The sequence below is a fragment of the Hippocampus zosterae genome, chromosome 2, assembly GCF_025434085.1.
Source record: "Hippocampus zosterae strain Florida chromosome 2, ASM2543408v3, whole genome shotgun sequence".
In the NCBI taxonomy this organism is placed as follows: Eukaryota; Metazoa; Chordata; class Actinopteri; order Syngnathiformes; family Syngnathidae; genus Hippocampus; species Hippocampus zosterae.
In genome coordinates, this window is record NC_067452.1 from 23,672,967 (window position 1) to 23,695,655 (window position 22,689).

General features: G+C 40.6%; 1 protein-coding gene across 2 annotated transcripts in view; it reads right to left on the reverse strand.

Moving 5' to 3' along the window:
- Window positions 1–241: 241 nt before the first annotated feature.
- Window positions 242–22,689, reverse strand: part of LOC127595584 (metabotropic glutamate receptor 4-like) — a 135,995-nt gene continuing 113,547 nt past the window's right edge. For both annotated transcript variants that reach the window (XM_052057199.1, XM_052057200.1), the window contains exons 7-11: window positions 15,851–16,051; window positions 13,605–13,741; window positions 9,597–10,532; window positions 5,611–5,857; window positions 242–2,858 (exon numbers count right to left, since the gene is read on the reverse strand). In XM_052057199.1, coding sequence (XP_051913159.1) covers window positions 2,809–2,858; window positions 5,611–5,857; window positions 9,597–10,532; window positions 13,605–13,741; window positions 15,851–16,051 — 1,571 coding nt within the window. In that variant the 3' untranslated portion in view covers window positions 242–2,808. The remainder of the gene's footprint in view (window positions 2,859–5,610; window positions 5,858–9,596; window positions 10,533–13,604; window positions 13,742–15,850; window positions 16,052–22,689) is intronic.

Here is a 22,689-nt window from a genome sequence, read left to right on the forward strand (position 1 = left end):
CTTGCCACTGACAGTATTTTCACTCATCACTTTTTAACATATTCTATTTTGTAACACATACAGTGTTTTAGAAAAATAAAAAGCGGTATTGTGACTCAAAAAAATGCAATTGTGTTCATTTACACCAGGGGTGTCAAACTCATTTCCCATTGTGGGTCACATGCGGCCTCGGGAGATGTCAAGTGGGCCGGACCATTAAAAATATACCATATTCTGCCATAAATAACCAAAATAATATGTCTTTCCTTCGTTTTGGTCTAAAAAAGCAAAGAATATTCGGAAAATGTCAAAATGTAATGAACATATCTTTTACAAAACATTTCATGAAGCACCTTAGATTTCCCTTGCAATTAGTGTCAATTTGTCCCAGTGTGGGACAAATATAGGATATCTTATCTTTATTTTTTCATTAACACATATCCATTGCAACTGATCCCACTGATTGTAAAAGGCACAACATTTAATTGTACAACAACAAGTAATTGGTATTGAAAAATATAGTACAGTAATAAATTTTAAGATTAAATGAGATTTTTAAAGAAAGGAATTTTAAAACCATTTTAACATGTGCATATAAAATCTAAATTTAATCCCTCCCTACACCATACAATCTAAGGAGAGTGCTATTAAATGTGTAAAGAATAAAGTATTCACATCCTTAATCGCGTCTGCTGTGTTGGGTCTTCTACTCTAATGAAAACAGTGATCTAGCGGATGCTCCATGAATTGCACCTTATTAGAATATTCATCTCATGTCTTTTATGCATTTTTTTCACTTTTCAATGATTGTGTGGGCCTGTTCGAACCTCCTTGGGCACCGGTACCGGCCCGCGGACCGCATGTTTGACACCCCTGATTTAGACAAACACTTTTCCCACAAAAAATACTTAATCCGAATGGTGGAAAAAATACATTTGCAGCAATAGTATGTTTGACACCCCTGATTTAGACAAACACTTTTCCCACAAAAAAATACTTAATCCGAATGGTGGAAAAAATACATTTGCAGCAATATCTTAGAACTTTTGTTCAAGCTGGGCGCTGCAAGAATTTTTGATTGAACCAAATGTATTGATGACTTAGAATTCTCTGCAATGATTTTCCACCTGGACATCAGACCTCAATATCAAGTTATTGACATGACTTACATTTTTTTACATGCAACAGACATATTCTGCACCGCTCAGGATAAGATTTAGTGTGACAATTTCCAGAGTTGCTCTTTTTACGAGAAATACTGAAGGAGAACAAGAAACTGAAGACAGAAACGGAGTTTACACATTGATGTTTTGTACACTGAGCTCTTCCTAGTGTGTTTGAACAGAATGCACGCACTCATTATGCAAAGCGTACAACACCATGAATGGTCCATGGAAGATGAAAGATCAGAGCACCAAATGAAGGTAATGGCTCTTATTTATCAAGCTGCAGAATGACAACCTGTAAAAACAGTATATTTTTTCATCCAAATGATGCTTAAGTACCATATTTTCCGCACTAAAAGGCGCACCTAAAAGCATTCGATTTTCTCTAAAGGCCACAGTGCGGCCTCATAATCCCATGCGTCTTATATATGGATCAATATTCGGATTTCTCGGCCGTATTATTTTAAATGTTCTCTAAAGTGCATTGTTACAACTGCAGTGGTTGTGAAAGCGCTTTACTGTATACAACAAACCTGTATTGTATTCCCTTTAGTGTAGCTCTATCTAGTGGATACATAACACAATATCAGCTACTATTGTAGCATCTATTCTATGCACCTTAAAATGGGATGCACCCTAAATATGAAAACAGTTTTAAAATAGGCCATTCATAGAAGGAGTGCCTTATCGTCTGAAGCACATTATCGTGCGGAAAATATGGTATATAAATAGCCTAAATCTCGATTATTGTCAATACCAGTAACAGTTTCCAAAATCCTGTGTGGGAGTGGGGTGGAATACCAAATTTGTTCTGTAAAAAAAGCCAACTAAATAAATCGTGACTTAAAACAAATACGTGGAAGTAACCATGCTTCCTAGTTCTAGCTTTTCATCCAACTGCCTCAGTTTGTGGATGATAAATAAGGGCCATTAAAGTCTGGATGTTTTTCATACCTTCTGTGTTGTTTTTTTCTGTTTAGGTAACAGAGGTTGGCTCATGGTCTCTACTGTTAATGATAATCATGACACATCGCATTCCATTGACAACACAGCACAGTACACGGACATGATGCAACCACAAGCATGCTCTGGGACTGTACACTAGGCTTGTCCAAAAAAATGATGCAGATGTTGACATAATTATGAAACACTGCTAGAAAACAAAAATAAATCAGAATCACTGAGTGATTTTTTTGCTTGTTTGTTTGCTTGTTGCCAGATGTGGTTTGTTCATGTTGCAATACTCAACCTCTTGAAAGGCATGTCCAGTTTGACGAGTAGCAACTCCATTACCATTTACCAGCAGTTCAACAGCAAAAACAAGCATAGCTCCATCCCACACCAACTAACGTTTTGAATAAGTCTAATGGCTCAGCCCATGCCTGAAACGTGTGCCATTGACCTCTGAAAGAAAACATACTGTTGATTTCAGGTGGTGCATTCATCCTGCGTCTGGAAACATCACAACCCATTGCGGTGTTTCTAAGAGAAGGGGAAAATGAATGGTCCCGTCTTTTCATCCCTCATCACTTGCTGGCATTTGACTCATTTCCGATTAAGTGGCATTTTTTTGGTGTAGAAAAAATATGGCATTCTTTCAATCCCAGCTTTCCTCTGTGCTTCAGCAGATCGCTCTCTCCCCAGGCCCACACTCGGCTCCCCCTTAGATGGCATGGTTACTGTAGCTGATGTACGTCTGCTTGGAGGCCAGCCCTGCAGAGGAGTTACAACAAGAAAGACGTGGTTACAAATGCTCATTGGTTGAAGTGGGAATTGGCATTAAATGGCAATCTTGGGAACACTGGTAGCTGTCCTGGTTGACAACTTCTATTTATGGATGACTTCATCAAGTGAAGACAGGAAAGTCAAGTTTGCCCTTTCCCCACCTTTTTAATGGATATTAAAGATGCTACAATGCTCGTAGCGATAAGAAGGATTTCAAAAGAGGTCGCCTGAACCTAACGATCCTCTTTCTATCTCAATGCTGTATTAGAAATTTGTGTTCATAAAAGATACAGCATACAGTATATTCATATTGTTGATCACAATTCATGGAATCCACCATGGCACTTTAAGTGCTTGATAACAGGATCGCTCTTTGACATGCTATCGACTCATGCAATCACGTGTGTCCTGTGAGTCCAACTTGTGAGACTTGGAGAAAATACGTTCCGTTTGTCACAATCAGACCGTTTCCAGTGAGCATGCTCGGTGGTGGGAATCGCCGCACCAATCAGCCCGCGCAGCGGATTGAATGTCAGATAGGGTGAATCCAGGCAGAAAATAGTGGAGTGCCAGCGTCAGGCCAGTGGCACCACAGACAAGGCGATGTAATGTTTCCAGTGTCAGCAGCACGCTGAATAGAGGCGAAATTGGAGCCATTTCATCTAAAGCATTTCCTCCAACAAGAGCATTGATGAATGGGTGTTATTTGAATATTTATGGGCTGTGAGGCCAAGATAAAGAAAACACAAAGCAGAAGATAGACTGGCGCCATGTTCACACATCAGCGGGCTGGCTGTTTGGAAGCATCGCACACCAGGATTGTCGTCAATGTTGGCGTGTGCTGATCAATGAAGAGGTCAGGAGAATGGACTCTGTGCACAGCAGCTCATTACGTATTTCTGGAGGTAAATACAGGTGTACGAGCTTCCTGCTTTCGTTTAGACTAGGACGCCCTCTGTAGCAAAGTAAAGTCATTCTTTCAAATTGTGTTAACGCTGTTTTTTTAAAAATTGTTATATTCTATAGTGGGCGAGTGGTTAGCGCATCAACCTCACAGTGCAGAGGTACTGGGTTCAATTCCAGCTCTGGCCTTCCTGTGAGGGGTTTGCATGTTCTCCCCGTGCCTGCGTGGGTTTTCTCTGGCTACTCTGGTTTCCTCCCACATTCCAAAAACATGTATGGGCAGGCTGACTGAACACTCGAAATTGTCCTGAAGTGTGAGTGTGAGTGCGAATGGCTGTCTGTCTCTGTGTGGCCTGCGGTTGGCTGGCAACCGGTTCAGGGTGTACCCCGCCTACTACACAAGTACAGCTGGGATCAGAAAATGGATTGATGGATGGATATTCTATAGTTCAAAGCTGGTGCTTTTCAAGGTGCAAACACCCTCCGAAGTTGTGACTTTTAAAGACAAACTCAACCGGAACTACAAAGGAGAACGTTTCGACATTCGGTGAGACAATTGAACTATTGCAACATGGAATCGAACCATGAAGGAAGTCTTTCTTGCTCGGCGCCCCGGCGAGTCATGAAGCTGTGCTCTGTACTGTGATACAGAAAATAGCTCATTAAATAAGACACGGTGCTTTGATCCCTTCGCCGATACTTGGATAACTGGAGCAAATAATTCCTTTATGGTAACTTGACATCATTTCAGCAGATTGTGAGTGTATTTTAAAGAGTCATTGCTGGGAGTGAAGACTACGTAACCGGAGGTTCGCACGCCTTCGGAGCCCAAATGGTGCTTGAATGCTGCCCATTGTGTCTTATGCTGTGTTTTCGCTTGTGTGCGTGCACAGTGTTAGTGAACATCAGCAGAAACGCAAAATTGGTCACCATTAGGAGAATTCAGTGAGTTACCTGAGAGCCTAAGATCATTCACAAGGCTCCCCTTCCTCAACACAGTCTGACACAGACATACAGAGCAGTGGTTAGCTTACCCCGTTCAAGGCACAGTGTCAGCATTTACACAGAATCGCTGGTCCAACTGCACACTGAGGTTGCAAAAAGGCATAGCTACACACGTATATGTGTGGACACATGCTTTTTTATCGCAGGACGCTACGTAATATTTCACACAGTTGAGTTTGTCAGTGAATAAAATCAGGACTTTGGAGTAATCATCCACGGGCAACATTTTAAGGTAAATCAAGAAATCCTACTTTGTTCTAATTAACATTGCAACACATTACCGTATTTCCGTAATGGAAGAACATGTCATGTACAGCTCTTCATGGAAATAAATTTTGGACCCTTCACACAATATTTCATAGACTGATAAATATAGTGCATTGAATTTATTCAATCTTATTTTGTCAAGCGGCTACACACAATGTAATCATCTGGACTTGAAGATTTTATTTTGTGACAAAAAATAAATACATTTAACACCCCATTTATTTTTGCATTTTATCACGATTGTCTTAAGTGTGTCCAAATTGCTGATCCACATTAAGATTTTTCATTCCGCTTGGCAGAAAATTGTGCATTACTTTTCCTCACTGTAATACATGTTTTCAAAAATACCTTGAAGACCATGAAGAATGCGAAGAGCTCACGAACATTTTATCAGATTTCTCTTAATCTATTCCTTAGTTAACATATTGTTTAATGCTCTTTATCTTTAACAGCCATTAATTATTGGCACCTTACTAGACTCCATCGCGTGTTTTATACATAATAACATCATTGGACATTCAAAGCTGTCACAATGATTTACTTTGTGTGGGTGAGCAAGACCAACCTTGTGTTTCCAGACTTTCACAGAGTTCTGACTTTGCCTCCCCATTGGGCCTCAGACCACCTTTTGGGTTGAACTTGTTCGACATGGTGGCTGCAGTGACCACAGCCTTCAGGCTGCGCTTGCGCTTTGGTACGTTCTGCTCTGGGTGAAAGAGAACCACGTAGACCTTGGGCATGTAAAGCATTCCCAGAGAGACGGATGCACTGAGGCTGACAGAGATGGTCAAAGTTGTGGTCTGGATGTACATCTGCATTATAGAAGAGACATAACATACACAAGTATTATTAGTTGAGGTATGACGGTACATGTTTAAAAAATATCCAATCCATCGGCATTAGTGTCAATTGCTGTACATTTCCCCAGTGTGGGACAAATAAAGGATATCTTATCTTAATTGCATGAGGCCAGTCACAGTGTTCTCACTTCTTTACCACATAAAAGTTCTGTCAGAAACTTTCCAAAGACAGGTGTCACAAAGGAAATACTGTATTTCAAATTCAAACTACAAACCACAAGTTTTCCCCATCAATGTAATCCCCCTGGTGTATCACACACCTTTCCAACCTTCTTTGCCACACTCTCCAGCAAGGATTCTTCTTGGGCTTGGGAACAAGGAATTAAAACAAATTCCAGCCAGGTCAGACAGGAACTGATGAACATGATTGGTTGATCGTCTGGTCCATATTGAAGAGGAAAACGTTTTGTCGGATCTTTTGTTACACCAGTCCTGGTAGTTTTCTGACAGCCCTTATGTCATAAAAGTGGTTTCTTTTAATTCAGGTGCTCAGTGAGTGCTCCATCACGCAACAATCCACAAAATTCGTCATTTATTTATTTATGAAATAAATGATGTGCACCAAGTAGAAGCCTCCATTGATGGTTGTCTATGCAGTTTCTGCATAGACATTTCAATATTTGTTTCTGCCTTGAGGGTTTAGGCCACAGTATGAGGACTTTTTGCTCACTAAGGCCAGTGCCAGCTGCAGAACCCAGCTGGGAGTCAGAAACATAGCTACAGGCTACAAAAGAAAGCAGAGATAAACACTTTTTTTCTTGAATTCTGGTGTGTTATGTCCACCTTGCATTTGCAGGGGAATTGTGGAGTTGACAAAGGGTTTGAAAAATACAGCAGGTACAGACATCAAGTCAATCCAAATATAATGGAATGCTTGTAAGAATACAAATGAATAAAGAGGGGGGCATGACTTTTCAAAGTGTGTAGGTTTATTTGTACCTACTAAAATGTTTGAAATGCTTTGCCTAATGTGAGAAATCCTTCATTCTTCAAGTTTTCGGGTGAGAGGAAATGCATTCGTTGTTCGGCATGGGATTAGCTCAATCCTCTAAATTGTATAGCTTGTTCATTTATATATATATATATATATATATATATATATATATATATATATATATATATATTTTTTTTTTTTTTTTTTTTTTACAGCCGTGTTAGAGCTGAAAATACAGTGATTGTTGCAGTCATGCATCATCACACATATGTCTAACAGGAATGTGTTTGTAAGACACACAGTCGTTCTTTGGACATAGCAATACAATCGGCAAACACCGACAAGATACAGTCGATAAGACTGCACGATCTAATGACATGTAGAAAATATACTGCCTGTACACAGGTAATGTAAGCTCGTTTTTATTTGGCTCTCTGTGAGTTTTTTTTTTTTGTGCATTTAATTTTGTCACAGCCACAGTGTCATGTTCCTGTTCTGGGCCTGGCCAGCAGGTGGCAGACTGAGCGGACTTACTGGCTGCACACCTGCTGCCAATCTGTCAATTACGGAACTGTGTATTTAAGCACCCGCAATCTGTCTTCTGGTTGTCGGAGTATTGTTTATGCCTTGCTGTTTCCATGCTCATAGACTATTCTTCCTATAGATCTCGTCGCGTTTCGCTTTTGAACTCTCGGTACCAATGGTTTTGTAAGTATTGAATTTTATTTTGTAATTTGGCTTTCTCTTGCGTGTATTTTGTTACATTGTTTTTGTTTGTCTTTGCGGTCCTTATTTTCCTCACTTGCCTTTTGTGCAAGCGCTTATTGTTGTTTGTTTTTGGGCCCTCTGGTCCTTGTTTTGACCAGCGCTTTATGTTATCTCTTAGTCGTGGCGATTTTTGTATTAAAAACATATTTTTGCAACGGAGACCTTGTTGACGTCTACACTTTGGAGGTCCAAACTTAATTCGGCTTGTCCGAAACGTAACACACAGAGATGCATAAAGATCAGTGTAGCAAATGTTGTGGCTGTGTGAATGCTGATCCATTAGTTAGAGTTCGAGCGGGCCAGTAGATGTTGGTCAGGTAAGCTGTCAATACAAACTGCAAGTGATGAGTCATCGTGGTTCATCAACATTGTTCCATGGTGGAACGGCAGTGCTGTAATCTGCTGAGAAGATTACACATTGGCCAGGGGTAAAGCCAAGGCAGCACAGACCAGAGTCACCGTGAAGGGAGTCGAGACCATTCAACATCAATTTTCCCTGACGTGTCGATATGATTGTCTATCTGTTCCATGCACTTGGAGAGGGAACAATTCACAGATACAAAATGAACAATTCTACACTTTGTTCCAAACCGAATCGCTTTCTTCGCTCATAAGGCATCTGCCAAACATGTTTCTGTACTATAGACTCGCGTTGCACAATATTTCAAGGTATCATTGAAATGTACAGTCAGTTAAAATTGTTCAACGATTGATATGATTCTTTCCACTTGAATGCATCCCAATCCAGATTTTTTTTTTTTTGCGGGACGATGGTGAGTATCTTGGCTGCACGTTTTCCCTCACAAGCTGTGCGAATGTGCAAGTCTTTTGAAATGCCTGAATGCAGACAGCTCTCTCCCTCAGTGGAACTCAAAGCACTTCCAACAGCCACAAAGAACATCAAGTGAAGTGGCCATATAATAAGGGCTCTATAGTTTTTTTATGGATAAATAAGGGTTATTATTATATATTATTGTGATGGAACACCTTTTTCAGTTTCTACTTTGGGTGACACATGTTAAGAAACTGCTTATACCAGGGGTGCCCATTTGGTCGATCCTGATCTACCGGTAGATGTAAGACAGGTCCCTAGTAGATCCGAGGAGTGTTGGGGAGAAAAACAAAACAAAACCAGTTGTGTGTCTTTGTACGTGTTAATATATTTTTTGTGTTAATATGTGCTGCACCCTAATCAGTCTCATTTTCACCAAAAAATGTTTTAAAAATATAAAAAAAGCAGGTAAATCTTGAATTTACGATGGCGCGTGATTATGTCACCAGAGGTTGTTAGCGCTCAGCAGTCTGCAATCAGAGCTGTTGCTGTCTATCTTTGATCGTCATTATTCTCATTCAGAGTTTGCTTCATGTACAATTCACCGAGGGCACGGGCAAATAATAGGAATCTAGGAGGGCCCAGGGAAGCACTTGAAAATGGTACGTGTGAGCTACGATAGTTAACAGGCTGCAAAGGTGCATCGCATGCCTCAGTTTCAGGCCGTTTCTCATGGCGTGCGTGCGTGCATGTGTGTGCGCGCGCGCGCGTGCCGGTAATGGTAGATCCCGGGAGGTTAATTGATCGAAAAGTAGTTCTTCGGTCCAAAAAGTGTGGGCACCCCTGGCTTATACTGTATGGTTCATATGAAGGCATAAAGGTGTTAATCAGACTTTTTAGTTAAATCTGAAATACACAACAGACAGATTCCTGGAATTATCCTCACATGACCACTGTGATCCCTGCGGCAAAGTTTGGACCCGCTGACTCACGAACACAATGGCGAGCGGCACAACACCCATCTGACACATACGACGAAAAATACTCAAGTGGCCATTTTCTTCATGAGGAGGCACACAGGAAATACAACTCAAGTAGGACACTGACTTCCAACATGTGCAAGTCAAAGTAGCAGCCGTGTGCAGTTTCTAGACTAAGATTGGTCATAAAAAATGATTTGAGGTATTCTTGGGGTGATTTGCTTCTTTCAAATTCACCTTTTCCGCTGATTGTGAAGTGCCAAAGAAGATGGGGATAAAGGCAAGCCAGACTATGCAAGTGGTGTACATGGTGAAGCCGATAGGTTTGGCCTCGTTGAACGTCTCCGGAACGCCTCTGGTCTTGATGGCATAAACTGTGCAGGTGACCATGAGCAGCATGCTGTATCCCAACAGACAGATGAGTGAAAGGTCCGATATGTCGCATTTTAAAACTCCGCGGGCCATATCAGGATTAGCTGTACGCTGGTCTTCGTAGTCGATGATGGCTTGTGACGGGTCGACGCCAAACCAGATACACACACCGAGGAGTTGCACTGAAATCAGGCTGAATGTGATGACTAACTGTGAGGCTGGGGAGATGAAGCGAGGGGCGCTGACTGACATCTTGCCTTGCTCAAAAATTCTGTAGATACGATTAGTCTTGGTGAGCAGGGCTGCATAGCTGATACTCATACCCAGGCCCAGGAAGATCCTGCGCAGCGAACATATGAACACATCAGGGGCGGAGATCATGAGGAATGTTGTGGCATAGCACAAGAAGATGCCCGTCAGAAGCACGTAGCTCAGTTCTCGACCTAACGCCTTAACAATGGGCGTGTCGTTGTAGCGCACAAAGGTAACAACCACGAACACGGTTGCCATGATGCCCAGGACTGCGATAAGGACAGGGATGACAGCCCATGGCGAGCTCCATTCCAGCTTGACAATGGGAATGGGAATGCAGCCGGTGTGGTTGTCGTTGGGCCGAAGGTCGAAGCGGCACATCTTGCATGTGTAAGTGTCTGCCTGGTACTGGTAGCCGTCACAATTCTCACAGTGCCAGCAACACGGAATTCCTTTCACAGTTTTCTTGCGCTGGCCAGCGCGGCAGGGCTGGCTGCAAATGGAGGAGGGCACTTCTTGCGTTTCACCTGGCCACCGCATCTCATCTGTCTGTTGGAGGATGGATGGAAAAAAAAAAACCCACAAGAATTAACAGAAATCATCACTTTTATAGCATGACGTATCTTCTACTTTGATCATTATTATAATTGTATGACCTCACTTAAGTTACCTATTGACTGCATACTATCAGTGTTTATTATGATTAAGGGGCAACCATTTTGTTGCGCGAGCAATCCTATTTATTTAATTTGTCATTGGTAACATTTTGGGAAGACCTCATAGGTATACTTCTGATACCAAACAGTCAGGGTTGGGAGGGTTTCTTTCAAGATATTCAGACTGAGTTTCTAGTTACTGTTAAAAATGTAGTGAGCACGTACCATAATCCTAAAGGAATATAAAAGTCAATAAATTAATGAAACAAAACAAATACCAAAGTAATCCTGCACAATAATCCCAAATTTTAATAAATGTGCCTGTAATCTGATTAGGGTTTTTTTCTGTCAATGTAACGGCATACAGTTTGGTTTGGGAATACGTAATGCCGATGTATCCCATGACACACCAAGCCTGTAAACACGAAAGAGGTTTTCACCGTGTACCACTGCGAACTTCAGCTTGGTGCTTGCAGTTCACAAGAAAAGGGTGATGCGAGAAAAAATAAATCCCATTCAGTTGGTTAAAAAAAAAAGAAAATGCAGTCAAACGTCCTTATTCTTGATTGTCTATAATAAAACACATCACCAAATGCCACATTCAAAGTGTGTGAAGGTTGCCATTAATGAATGTGTTGATGTTTTACAGTACACCATCTATAGTTTGCCATGAAGTTCTGCAACATGCATATTTATGTGAAAGCTCAAATGTTCAACACAAGTAAGACCAAAAATGAAAACCTCCACAACCCCTCATCCCTGCTGAAAAAAAACCAAAGTAAATCATTGTGATGGTTTCTGTGGGTCCATGGTCAAAAGAGGGGTAGGGAACTCTGGTTCCTGGAGTGCCATATCCTGCCTGTTTTCCCTACTCCAACACACCTGATTCAATTGATCGGGATCATTTCAGGCTTCAACAGAGCATGCCGATGAGCTGATCATTTGAATCAGGTGTGTTGGAGTAGGGCGGGATCTAAAACAGGCAGGGTATGGCTCTTGAGGAGCCAGCGTTTGCTACCCTGGGTTTACAAACATTTTCAGATGTTCACAAGTTAAAATAATTGTTCATACCTGCACTCATCCTGCACTCATGACAACATTACCGACTTGGACGTGGTGAATGTGAACAATAAATTGACTAACTTCGATGGAAAAGTTACTCGAGATAAACAGAAGTAAATAGAGGTTAGCCATTATGTGATGCTCCATACTAATGATGAGTAATTTAGCAGTATCACGTTTCATGGTTGCATTCAGTCACTAGCCTAATCTTTATCCTTTAAAAGGTTGCCTACTCGAATCGATAACCAGGGAGGGCCAATCCTCCCCAAGCAAAATGACTTTTGATAGTGTCAGTGCACCACGTAAATGGGAAATTGAGATCTACAACTACAAAGATATAATAAAGATTAGAGTTATTGTTTTTCACTTCTTCACACGGCATTCACGATTTTGGTAGGAGCGTTCTTCCAGGCAATGCTGGGTAAGTTGATCAGTGCGCAAACGAAACACAGGACCTTGATGTCTGCAATAATTCAGGAGAATACTGTACCTATGCTGTGTGCCGCAACAAAAATAGAGTACCTGCGGGGTTGAGTATAAATGATTCATATGAGCAATCCTCATTGTTCCTGTGGTAGTTTGATGTTAGCATATGCGACATTGCTGATACAGAAGTTTTGCGTAGGAATAAAGTGGAATTTTATTGCACTGACGATGCCAATCGTTAAAACGAAATCAATGCTAAGAGCTTGACTTGCCTTTTCACCACGTTCAAGTAAATGTTGTTTGTCCCTGACTTTTAAGATCACCAGAAACCTTGAGACGACCACCACAACATGGGTTTTCTATACTGCTTGTCCATAGTTAAGATGGTGAGTCAGTTTAAGTCTTTCCTTTTTAAAGACTTTATATCTTAAATTGTATTGTGAAACTACAGGCGGGCGGTCAGCCAACGCAAGCATCAATGTCCTCTTCACAAGACTTTCAGCAAAAGGTGGTGTGTACCCTAAACTGGTCTTCAGGCATTTTTAGAACATAGGTGAAGACAGACGGACCCGGAGCAGGATTATAAGAGGGTCGTTTGGGGTTTTTCATTATGCTTCGTTTTTATTTCATTCTGAGATGGTGCCCGAGTAGGCAGCCTTCGGCAAGTGCTCTTCAAGAGCCTTGCTTTTTTGTTCTTTTTTGCTGTTTTTGTCTTTTGTTTTGTCACGTTGTTTGTTGTTTCATTGTGTGGACCTGATATGGACTGTTTTCAGCGCTTTTTGGGCACGACATTCGTCAAAGGAGCAGTATCTGTGCTTTGTGGTTGCGCCTTCTCGGCAGCACGCCTGTACCAGCACAGATTTTGATTGGGAGGAATGTCGGCGCCATCGACTGTCGGTGCTGGACAGACCTGGGGCGCTTGTGTTTTTTGCGCCAGTAATGGGCAGCATTTGTCACAACCCCGATTTGTTCAGTGGCTATGTCAGCGCTGTTGGACAGTTGGCGTTGGTGCGGCTGGATGGATGGCCGCTGAAGTTGAGGATGAGGAGAGAGGAGCGTTGGCGAAGAGCGCCGATGCGTATTTGGAACCATGAGTCGCCGCTTGGAATTGAAATGGATTTCCATGGGACAGGAGAAGTGAACCAATCTCTTTTTTCGTCAATGGATGCTACAGCTTCTTGTTGTCTTTGAAACTTAGCTTGTAGCCGACGTGTGCACATTTTGAGCATGACGTCTATGATCCACTGGTTAAAGGACACTTTGATTCTCTCCTCTTTCATCTCAAACTGCTTCAAACAACAAAGCGTGTGACGCAAAAGTGGTTAGGACTGCACGACTGTCCATGTTTTATGTTATGTGTTGTGTTTATTATTTTACTTTATGTTAACTGTTTTGTAAAGCGCTTGGTTACAGCTGCCGCTGTTGTGAAAGCGCTATATAAATCAGCATGTATTGTATTAAAGAAAGAGATCCCTACATCCAAGTGCAGATGGTCGGTCCAATGGCCAATGATTTTATACTCTGTGGTGTTATATTTGATCTGGTATTGGTAGATTTCATAGCGGCCGGGAGCATCTCCGTTCACGTTGAAGACCACCGGCGTGCTAGCGATTCCTGCAGATGACACAAAAACAAAACAAAAATGGGTTATTGTAATTGTGCGCCTTTTGTTTAATGTCCAATCCCAGTGATGTGCAAATCGGAAATCCCTTGTTGTAATGCCCAGAGATTATAGTACCCTGCAGAGCTGTTAGAGAGTTAATGAAAGGGCCAAATGGATGTTGACAGCTCGGTTGTCCTGCTTATTTGACAAGGGGCCACACAGCTGTCTGCTCATGTTCCCATATCAATTCACACGCCTTCATTCCGCTTATTGCCCCATCGCTTGTTATCCTCAAGGTTGTCCTCAGAGTGCAGACAAACGACAGCACTGATTTTAATTACCACTTTGAGGTCTCTTCCCCTTCTTGAGCATCTGAGAATGGTGAAGTCAGAGCACAAAAGATTATGTTACAGCGATCAACCTCCACGTCTGTAAAAAGACCTTTCGGTAGCATCTTCTAGCATGTAAGGCTGGTTTAAGAACTGTGCGGAGAAGTCATTTAACAATCCCTTCCGATCATGACATTTATGCACCCGTCTATGCAAATACGGCCTCTTTAAATGTGTTTCATTTCTTCCAGTAAATTCTGAGCTACACACTCTGATGTCCATGCTACAATGATCCGGGGTGCTTCATCCAGTTACAACAATGTTAAATCAGGCCTGGCAGCAATAACAACTTTAAGTGTGAATGTTATAGCAAATATAAAATCTTGCAGTGCTTTACTGCCTTATTGGGAAATTACAATGTTGTCCCATAAAAGACAATATTCTGCTGTAAATGGCTCTAAGGACGTCAGTAGCAATTCAGTGCAAAATCAGGCATCACATCCATCAGGATCGTGTTGGATACATCTCAAGCTTGTGCATTAATACATATAAACACAATATTGGTGATGTAGCTTGGTTTCTCATTTCCTTTAGTCAGCGCCTATTGACAACTCCCAAAATACACAGGATCATGTTGATATTAGCATTTTGTCAGCATTGGAACTTGTAATGATATGATATGAACAATATTCATGAAACCGTATTCATTGAATAGAACAGGCAGAAGTTTGATTCTATGACACAATCTTGTTCGAGGTTATTTTAGTTTCATGCCATAGTATTTGGAGACCTACAGCAGTGGTCCCCAAACCTCTTTGTGTCACGGACCGGTTGAGACAAGTACATGCTGTTCGCGGACCGACCAACATTCTCTTTTCATTGCTTTAAAATTGCCAGTTTTAATGCACTGGTACTGACAACAAAGATAATTATAGACTAATTCAACATTTGATTAAGATTCATTTCTTTCAAACAGTCTCATTCTAATGAACAACAAATGTATATTACAAGAACACAGTGAACCACTTAGCAATGGTCCAATTAGGAACAATAAATACATCTTATAATGTAAAGATCAGCATTTTTAATGTTACGATCCTACATTCGGCGTTAGCATCATTGCTACTTGTAAATGGGACACGATTGATTGCTGCTTTCATCCGATGGCTGACGGCTAGTTATTAGCAACTACATGTAAACTGCTAATTTTTACATGGGCAGGCTGTGCAAACTCTGCTCGCATTTTTTCATGCTTTCCACTCGATCACTTGGGTGCTACTTGTTCAAATGATTCAACAGGTTCATTGTATTGTCATACTTTTGACAACAGAGCACGCACGACAGCTGGAATAAGGTCACTCAGGCTCAGATGAACAATATTTGATTTTGAAAATGAGGCCCCATCAAGTTCCTCTCAGTATTCATCATGGTGGAGAAGTTACTGCTGTAAACACTAGGGGCACTCGAACTATTTTTTAAATAAATAAATAAATAAAAATAAAGCTGACTGCATTGTTCGAGACCACAGTTTCTTCCCCCCAACCCAATTAAGTCCGCTTAGGTCTGAAAATCTAACCCACTCTAAAAGAGCCAACCATGCACCATCCCATGGGTAACTGTCGACCTTGTAAATTGTTTTGTCACTTCCTTCTATAATTCCAAATCATTTCAATTCAGCAGCCTGATATTTGGAGACCAATCTATATTCACAAAAACCTACATGTCTAGATGTTGATGAACCTCAGATTCACTCAAATGCACTTTCATACATGGTATCTCATGAATACACACCTGAGAAGTTGACATTTCGAATATATTTAAGCAGCAACGTGCCATTGATGGTATCCATCTTGGAGCAGAGGCCAACTTTCCCCAGGCAGAGATCTTTGTGCATGTTGTGCAGAGCGTGAGCCATGGCGTAAACCGCATCAATCACAAACTGGACCTTTCCCTCTTGTTCATAGGACGAATCTTTACCAATCCTCTCGTGATCTAGTGATTCAAGTACAGAGGGAAAACATAGATGTGAATGAGCAAAAAAGCAAAACAAAACCAAACCAAACCAAAAAAAAAAACACACACACACAATCGGAACCACAAGCCAAAAAAACTAGACAGGAATAAAATGAATCAACGAGTGAATGCAATCCTTTGGAGAGGTTTTAATTATGAGGCCGCTGTTATGCCTTAAACTGCAAGATGGTAATTGAATCGTTAACAAGATAATGTGTCCTCCATTTAATGAGCAAAGCAGCTTATCCCCCAATCACAGAGCATCCTACTACATTGTACTTTGTGAATAAAGGGCAGTCTTCAGATAATCATCCCATAATATTCTTGATGGAACACTTCTCTTGTCTTATGTCTTTGGGTTTTGTTTTGTTTTTGTTTTTTTTGGGGGGTGTGGGGGGGTGATCTATTTTTCTCTACCAAGCTCATATCCCTGAATCAACAAAACATGATTGCGAGGTGATCTACGAGTGGAGGACAGAGCAAGACAGGCATCGTCATTCTTCACTGGTAATTACATATGAATTGTCAGAATTTTATTGATTCTTCTTAGATCACCTCGTCTCACAATTTTGAAAATGTATGAATTGCCAAGCAAGGTTCAAATTGACAATCTTCTCCTTTCATATTGTTAAATATTTACAAGAGCACAGAAGGACTCCGGATTTAGACCAACAGTGAGATTTGAAAACAATGTCCTGAGTGCCATTAACACTGCTCAGTTGTAAAACAGTTTGTGTAAGTGGCACATACAGTATTGTGCTGTGTGACAGGAAAAAAAAATGGAGCAACCCCCAACCTCTTTCCTGTGGAAGTCTGTCGCACTCGTTATCTCTGCAGAGGCACTCCATTATAACAAGTGCCAGATATTTAATAGATGAATAGTAAGGGCATGTCTATCTGTTATTGTTATGCTGATCCCATTGTCGCTTGCTCTGTGAGACGATTTGATATTAGTGAAATGGCCCTGTCTGTTTCAAGAGCTTAAGTACTGTGTTTCAACTAAATCTTTATATTTTAGCTATTAGCCAAGATGAAGAGATGGGGGAGAGGGGTTTTCAGATTGCTCTAATTCTCTACATTGCTTTCAGTTATCGAGTTAGCCAGAAACTACACAGTCCAACGATAACATGATGTCAAACTGGCTTGATTACGCTCAGAGTAGCTCGTAGATTTTTGTGACCTCCATAAAATAAAAGCGGAGCTCATGCAAATGAGCCACTGTTCTCTCCGCACCTCACTTGTTGGAAGTGCCAACAGGAGTATATTGCATACTTTTCCAAGGACAACCTGTAATCGTAGCGCGAAAGGCTCAAAGACTGTCTCCGTATTTCTCCGAGCGTTATATTTTTGTGGAATATGTTTATTTTCCTGTTTGTTTGTCTCCCTTGGCTATCTGTGTTCTTGAATAAAGCATAAAAAATACAAATAAAATACCACGTTGAATTTGTGTGTGTGCACGAGCGAGCGTGCACATACATGAATGTGTACATGTGCATTTTACGTGCGTGTGTGTAATGTAAAAGAATTTCGCATACGCCTGCACGATGGCACGAGAGTGTCAGTCCATATGTGGCCCAGAGTTGTAAATTGATTTCTGGGCCACGTACTTGACTCAACAACTGGCCCACATCTCGTTTGCCAGAGTCAAGCCATTGCCTCTTTTCCCACTCCTGGGGCATGTTCGGCCCACATGCCTTATGTCAGTACGCAATGCCACCTGTGCCAGCTTCATGCCGAATGTGGGCCACATGTCTTTACTATGTGGGAATTAAACTATCATGTTTTTTCTCTAAATGCTTTGGGAATTCTTTCTTTTGGAACATATCAACTTCATAATTCATGATCCATTTCAAAGAAAGAATTGCAACCAAATTCAATTGAACGAAATTGAATATTTATCCACCGCTGACATGCACTTCTTCCACTAAAATGTCTGCAACAAAATCAGTCAGGGTTGCAAACTGAATGAAACTGTTGGTATTTTTAGCAAATGTTATGATTGCTCTCGCGCTTCTTTAAAACAAAACCAAAAAAAAGTGGCAAGCAATGTTGTCAAAGAAACAAACAGCGTGAGTGAGCCCTGTTTAGCGAATGCCAAGAGAGGCAGTCATGCTGAGCAAGGTATTGCAATATCCATTATGAATACAAGAGAAAATTGACACAAGAGTGCCAGGGTGAGGATGTATATAATCCCGATACAAACCAAAAGTTGTGAAAATATCACGGTTAAGGGTAAAGTATGGGCCTTAATGGAGACTTCTTATTACTTTTTCTTTTCTGATTGATTAAAAAATGATTTAGTAGATATAAACACATAACGGGGTAGGACTAGATAAGTTTTTTTTACTTCATCCTACTCCCTTGAACATAATAACTGTGTTGAATGAAGACTGATTTCTTTCTTTTACTTTTTTATCTACCTTATTTTCTGTCAAATTATTACTGTATATGTTTTATGTTCAATAAACAAACCAAACCAAACCAAACCAAACACTGCCAAAGACATGGTGTCCATTCTTACTTTGCCAAGGTTGGACACTTTTTACCCGAAGTATGTGTGTATACTATGTATAAAGTACTTGTAATTTTGTTTTGTAAATTTCTCAAACCTTGCTCGTGTTTTTCAGGTCTGAGCTCAAGAGCAAAACAGTGCAGCTTTTGTCAGGAGTGTCAGCTTTTAAACTCTTGATGGGTTTCATCAAAAGAAATTCAATTGTGAAAGAACATGCTGAGCTCGGAGAGTCGCACTCTATGTCCTCAAATGGCATACGGTGACCTAAGAGGAGGGAAATCGGTTCCTTAAAGTCACTCTAGTCTTTGAGTGAGGTGAAAGGTTCACATGGATTTCTGTCTTGATGCCGTCAATTTACAGGAGAGACGATCGACATCATTAAATGATGGAGACAGATGGTAGGTACATTGTCAGCCTTGCTTTGTGTCGACCTTGTGGGTCATTGTGAGTTGGAGCTAGCAATACTGTGAGTCACAGAACACTTACATTGTTTATTTTGTTGGTTTGTTTGTTCTGTTTTCATTTGTTTTGTTTCTTTGTTTTTGTTTGGACAAATCTGTACATAAAAAAAAAATCTGATAAAAAGCAATAATGTGTCATTTGTCAAAGTTAAATGACTATTTACTACTAGCATTTATACACAGATAAAATGTAAAACAAGCATTGTTTTGTGTAAGATTTTCTGATCGTCTGTTTCAAGACAAATGCATTCAGCTATGCTTGGGTGCATGCACTGAACTAAAATTGATGTCCGAAAACGAACTGATGCGTGATTGCCGTTTGAGTGAGCGTTGGTTAAGCTTGTTTCATTCAAACCGAACCCTTACTTTCCAGTCAGACTACACGATATGATACAATATTTACTCTGAAGGCATTGTTCAAATGTAGTCCCCCACGAAGCAGGACAAGCGGACTTTCTGTGTTTTGTGCACTGTCCAAAGTAATCGTGATCGATGGTCTGGCCGTGCCCTTTATGGACCGAAGCGACTGACAAAAACCGCAATAGTGTGGAACATTTATCCGGCTTCTGACACACTCAAGGTTATATCAGCAATTCATGACCCTCCATCTGTGTAAAACAGAATCACATTTTATGGTTCAATAGCGTGAAACACTGAACTGTGTGTCTGTGGAGAAAGAATTATTGAATTCTGTTCTGGCCCAGCTGCAAGAATTTAAGCCTGTTCCCTTCCATGTATATTTAATCCTCGTAACCTGAAGGTTCATCTTATTTTCACCGTTACATTCTTTTCGCAGCTAATATTGCCTTTAAAAAAATAAATAAATAATGAGCGAGTCTCATAATTTGATGCCCTCGGGTGATCGCGCTACCCTGTATATCTCTGACCTTTTAGCATACCGAGTAGACTTCTGTCTCCGAGGTTTTAATGTCTTGCCAAGTCCACTTTTGGCTGCAGACTCCAAGGACCATCATGCAACTCATGTTTATTAAAATGTCACATAAGAAGGGACACTCAGACAAAAATATGTGTTTAGTGTGAGAGTACTTCTTTCTACAGCACCGCTATTAATGGGGAATTTGTGCACATACAAGTTGTGGCTCCTCTGTCTTGAGAGACATAATCTGATACAGAAGCAAAGAGTGGCATTAACAATGCAGCACACTGTAACTCATATCCAAATCTCTTGTGAATGTCGCCATAGTTCAATTTAGATGCACTTTACATTTAGTTCTTAATCAATTTAAATGTATTCTACACATCAAATATGGGGTAATCTGGTGGTACCACATCAAACAGAAATTGATCAAACAAATAAGCAACAGGCAGAGAGAGTCGGCTAACAGTCATTCTTGGACTCTGAAGTTGTGTTACGTGTTTTCACTTTATTTTAAAGTCAGTGAGACTTTTTCTCACTTTGACACCGGAAGATGACTTGACCTTGCAAGTACGGAACGTAAAGCAGCATCTTGTTCTATGAGACTATGCCTTTTTTGGATGAAGTGACTTCTTCAATCGACTCAAGTTTTGTCATTTCGGTGCCTTCATGTCAGATTTGCAGTCTGGGTGAAGCAACCCTAGAATTGCACTCATTCTCCCGTTTTCTCAAGCCCTTTTATACCCTTATGCACTCCAGAAACTTTGAGTTTGGACGCCATGACAATTTATGCCAAATGTACAAATAGTATTGTGAAAGAGACTTCCAGAAAGCTATTGAATGTAATTACACTGCCATATTTTTTTTCTCTTTCATTTACCACAGTCTAATGCAGTTGGCACACACCTACAGAATCTCATAGTGTACCCTTTTATTGTTAAAGCTGGTCTCTCATTGAACGGTGAATGCTTATGAATGCTTGGAAACGCGTCAAATGAAGGTTTTTGGTCAATGTTTGTAAAAGTTACAAAGATATTTGCAGTCAAACTTTACTTGTGCCAAACAGTTTTTCTTGGCAGACATACCTTGACACTGAAAAGGTCACGGCCGTGTCTTGATCGTCGTTGCATTCGCGAAATTGGTCATCTGAGAATATGCAGTCTTATGGGAGTTACTTTTAACATAATATAGCGAGCATAAAAGATAGAAGGACTGGGAGATGGGTTCCCGCAGAACTCTTTGATAAAGTACCGTATTACCCGTAATGACATATTGATATATGTATGGCAGCAAGCAGTAGTTCTTGCTTTAATGAACCAGTTGAAAAATTGAAAAAGGATTGCCTCCCTTACACAGCCTCTTTAGTGTTTACATTATTATAGTGACATACAAGGCTGAAGTAATAGCTCAAATCATGCATATATGTTCTGAATGGACGATGCAATTTTCACATTCCTGTTGTATTTGTAAATGTTATTGCAAATACTGAATATTGCCACAAAGCTTGATTTGAAAGTGAAGAAATAAATAAAAGATGGATTGAATCAAAATTGTAATACATGTCTGAAAAATCGCAATACAATATTTTCCTGAAATTGTTCAGTCCAATGTCATAGTACTGTATTTATATTAGGACGCTCCAAAATGGGAATAAATACTTTTGATTTCGTCTTTTTTTAAAATCATGTCTTTGTTTTGGGCTGCAATTGCAACCAATCTATCAAACACTGAGAACCGCATTTTGCCTTGATAGTCCTGAGATTTCTTTGTATCCAGGTTCAAGATACCATGTGCCGGAATTAGCAAAGCAGTCCCAGAACATAACCAAGTCTGCTGTTTGTGTTCAGAAAGAAAGAAGAACCCACAATAAACACATATCATTGTCCGTTCGGCATTGCGTCTTGTGAATGGTCTGCATTTCAGCTAATTTCAGTTTCATCAGCTTCAACTTATTTCACCAATCTTTTTGTATTTTTCATCCAAAAACAAAACGGCTCCAATTACTTTGTCTGTGTTGTGTGTACATCTACTGATTGATGCTTTTATCAACAAAAGAGGAGGATGTCAATGTTATTGAATAAGAGGTCCTGAGTTTCGCAAGCCAATGTTTCTCTTTATGCTTGCTTTGATGGTATTCCAAGATGTAATTTCGTAATTTATTGGGGTTTGTGTGCGTATCTGTTGGCTGGGATATTTTGACTAATTTGCTTGTAAAAAAAAAAAAAATACAGTACAGCACAGAATATACATTGTCCAACCAGCCACAACGTTATGATCAGTTTGAAAATATTTTGAGACATGAGATTTTTCCTGGAAGGTATGATGAGGTGCAGGGTTCAATTCCAGCTCCGGCCTTCCTGTGTGGAGTTTACATGTACTCCCTGTACCTGCTAGGGTTTTCTCCAGGTATGTGTGGCAGGTTCATGGGACCCTCTAAATTGTCCCTAGGTGTGAGTGTGAGTGCGGATGGTTGCTTGTCTCCGTGTGCCCTGCGATTGGCTGGCAACCGGTTCAGGGCGTACCCCGCCTACCGCCCGAAGACAGCTGGGATAGGCTCCAGCAGGCTCGCCACCCTTGTGAGGATAAAGCGGATCGGAAAATGGATGGATAGACATTCTTTCTTTGTATGTTTAAAATCTTAATGCTGATTGGGTATAGTTGTTTATGTTTATCACTTACAGTATGTGGAGTAGAACAGTACTGTGTAGAGCTGTGTCATATTGATGAATGGATAGCTTTCTCACGGTGTCAAACTGAACATTAGTAT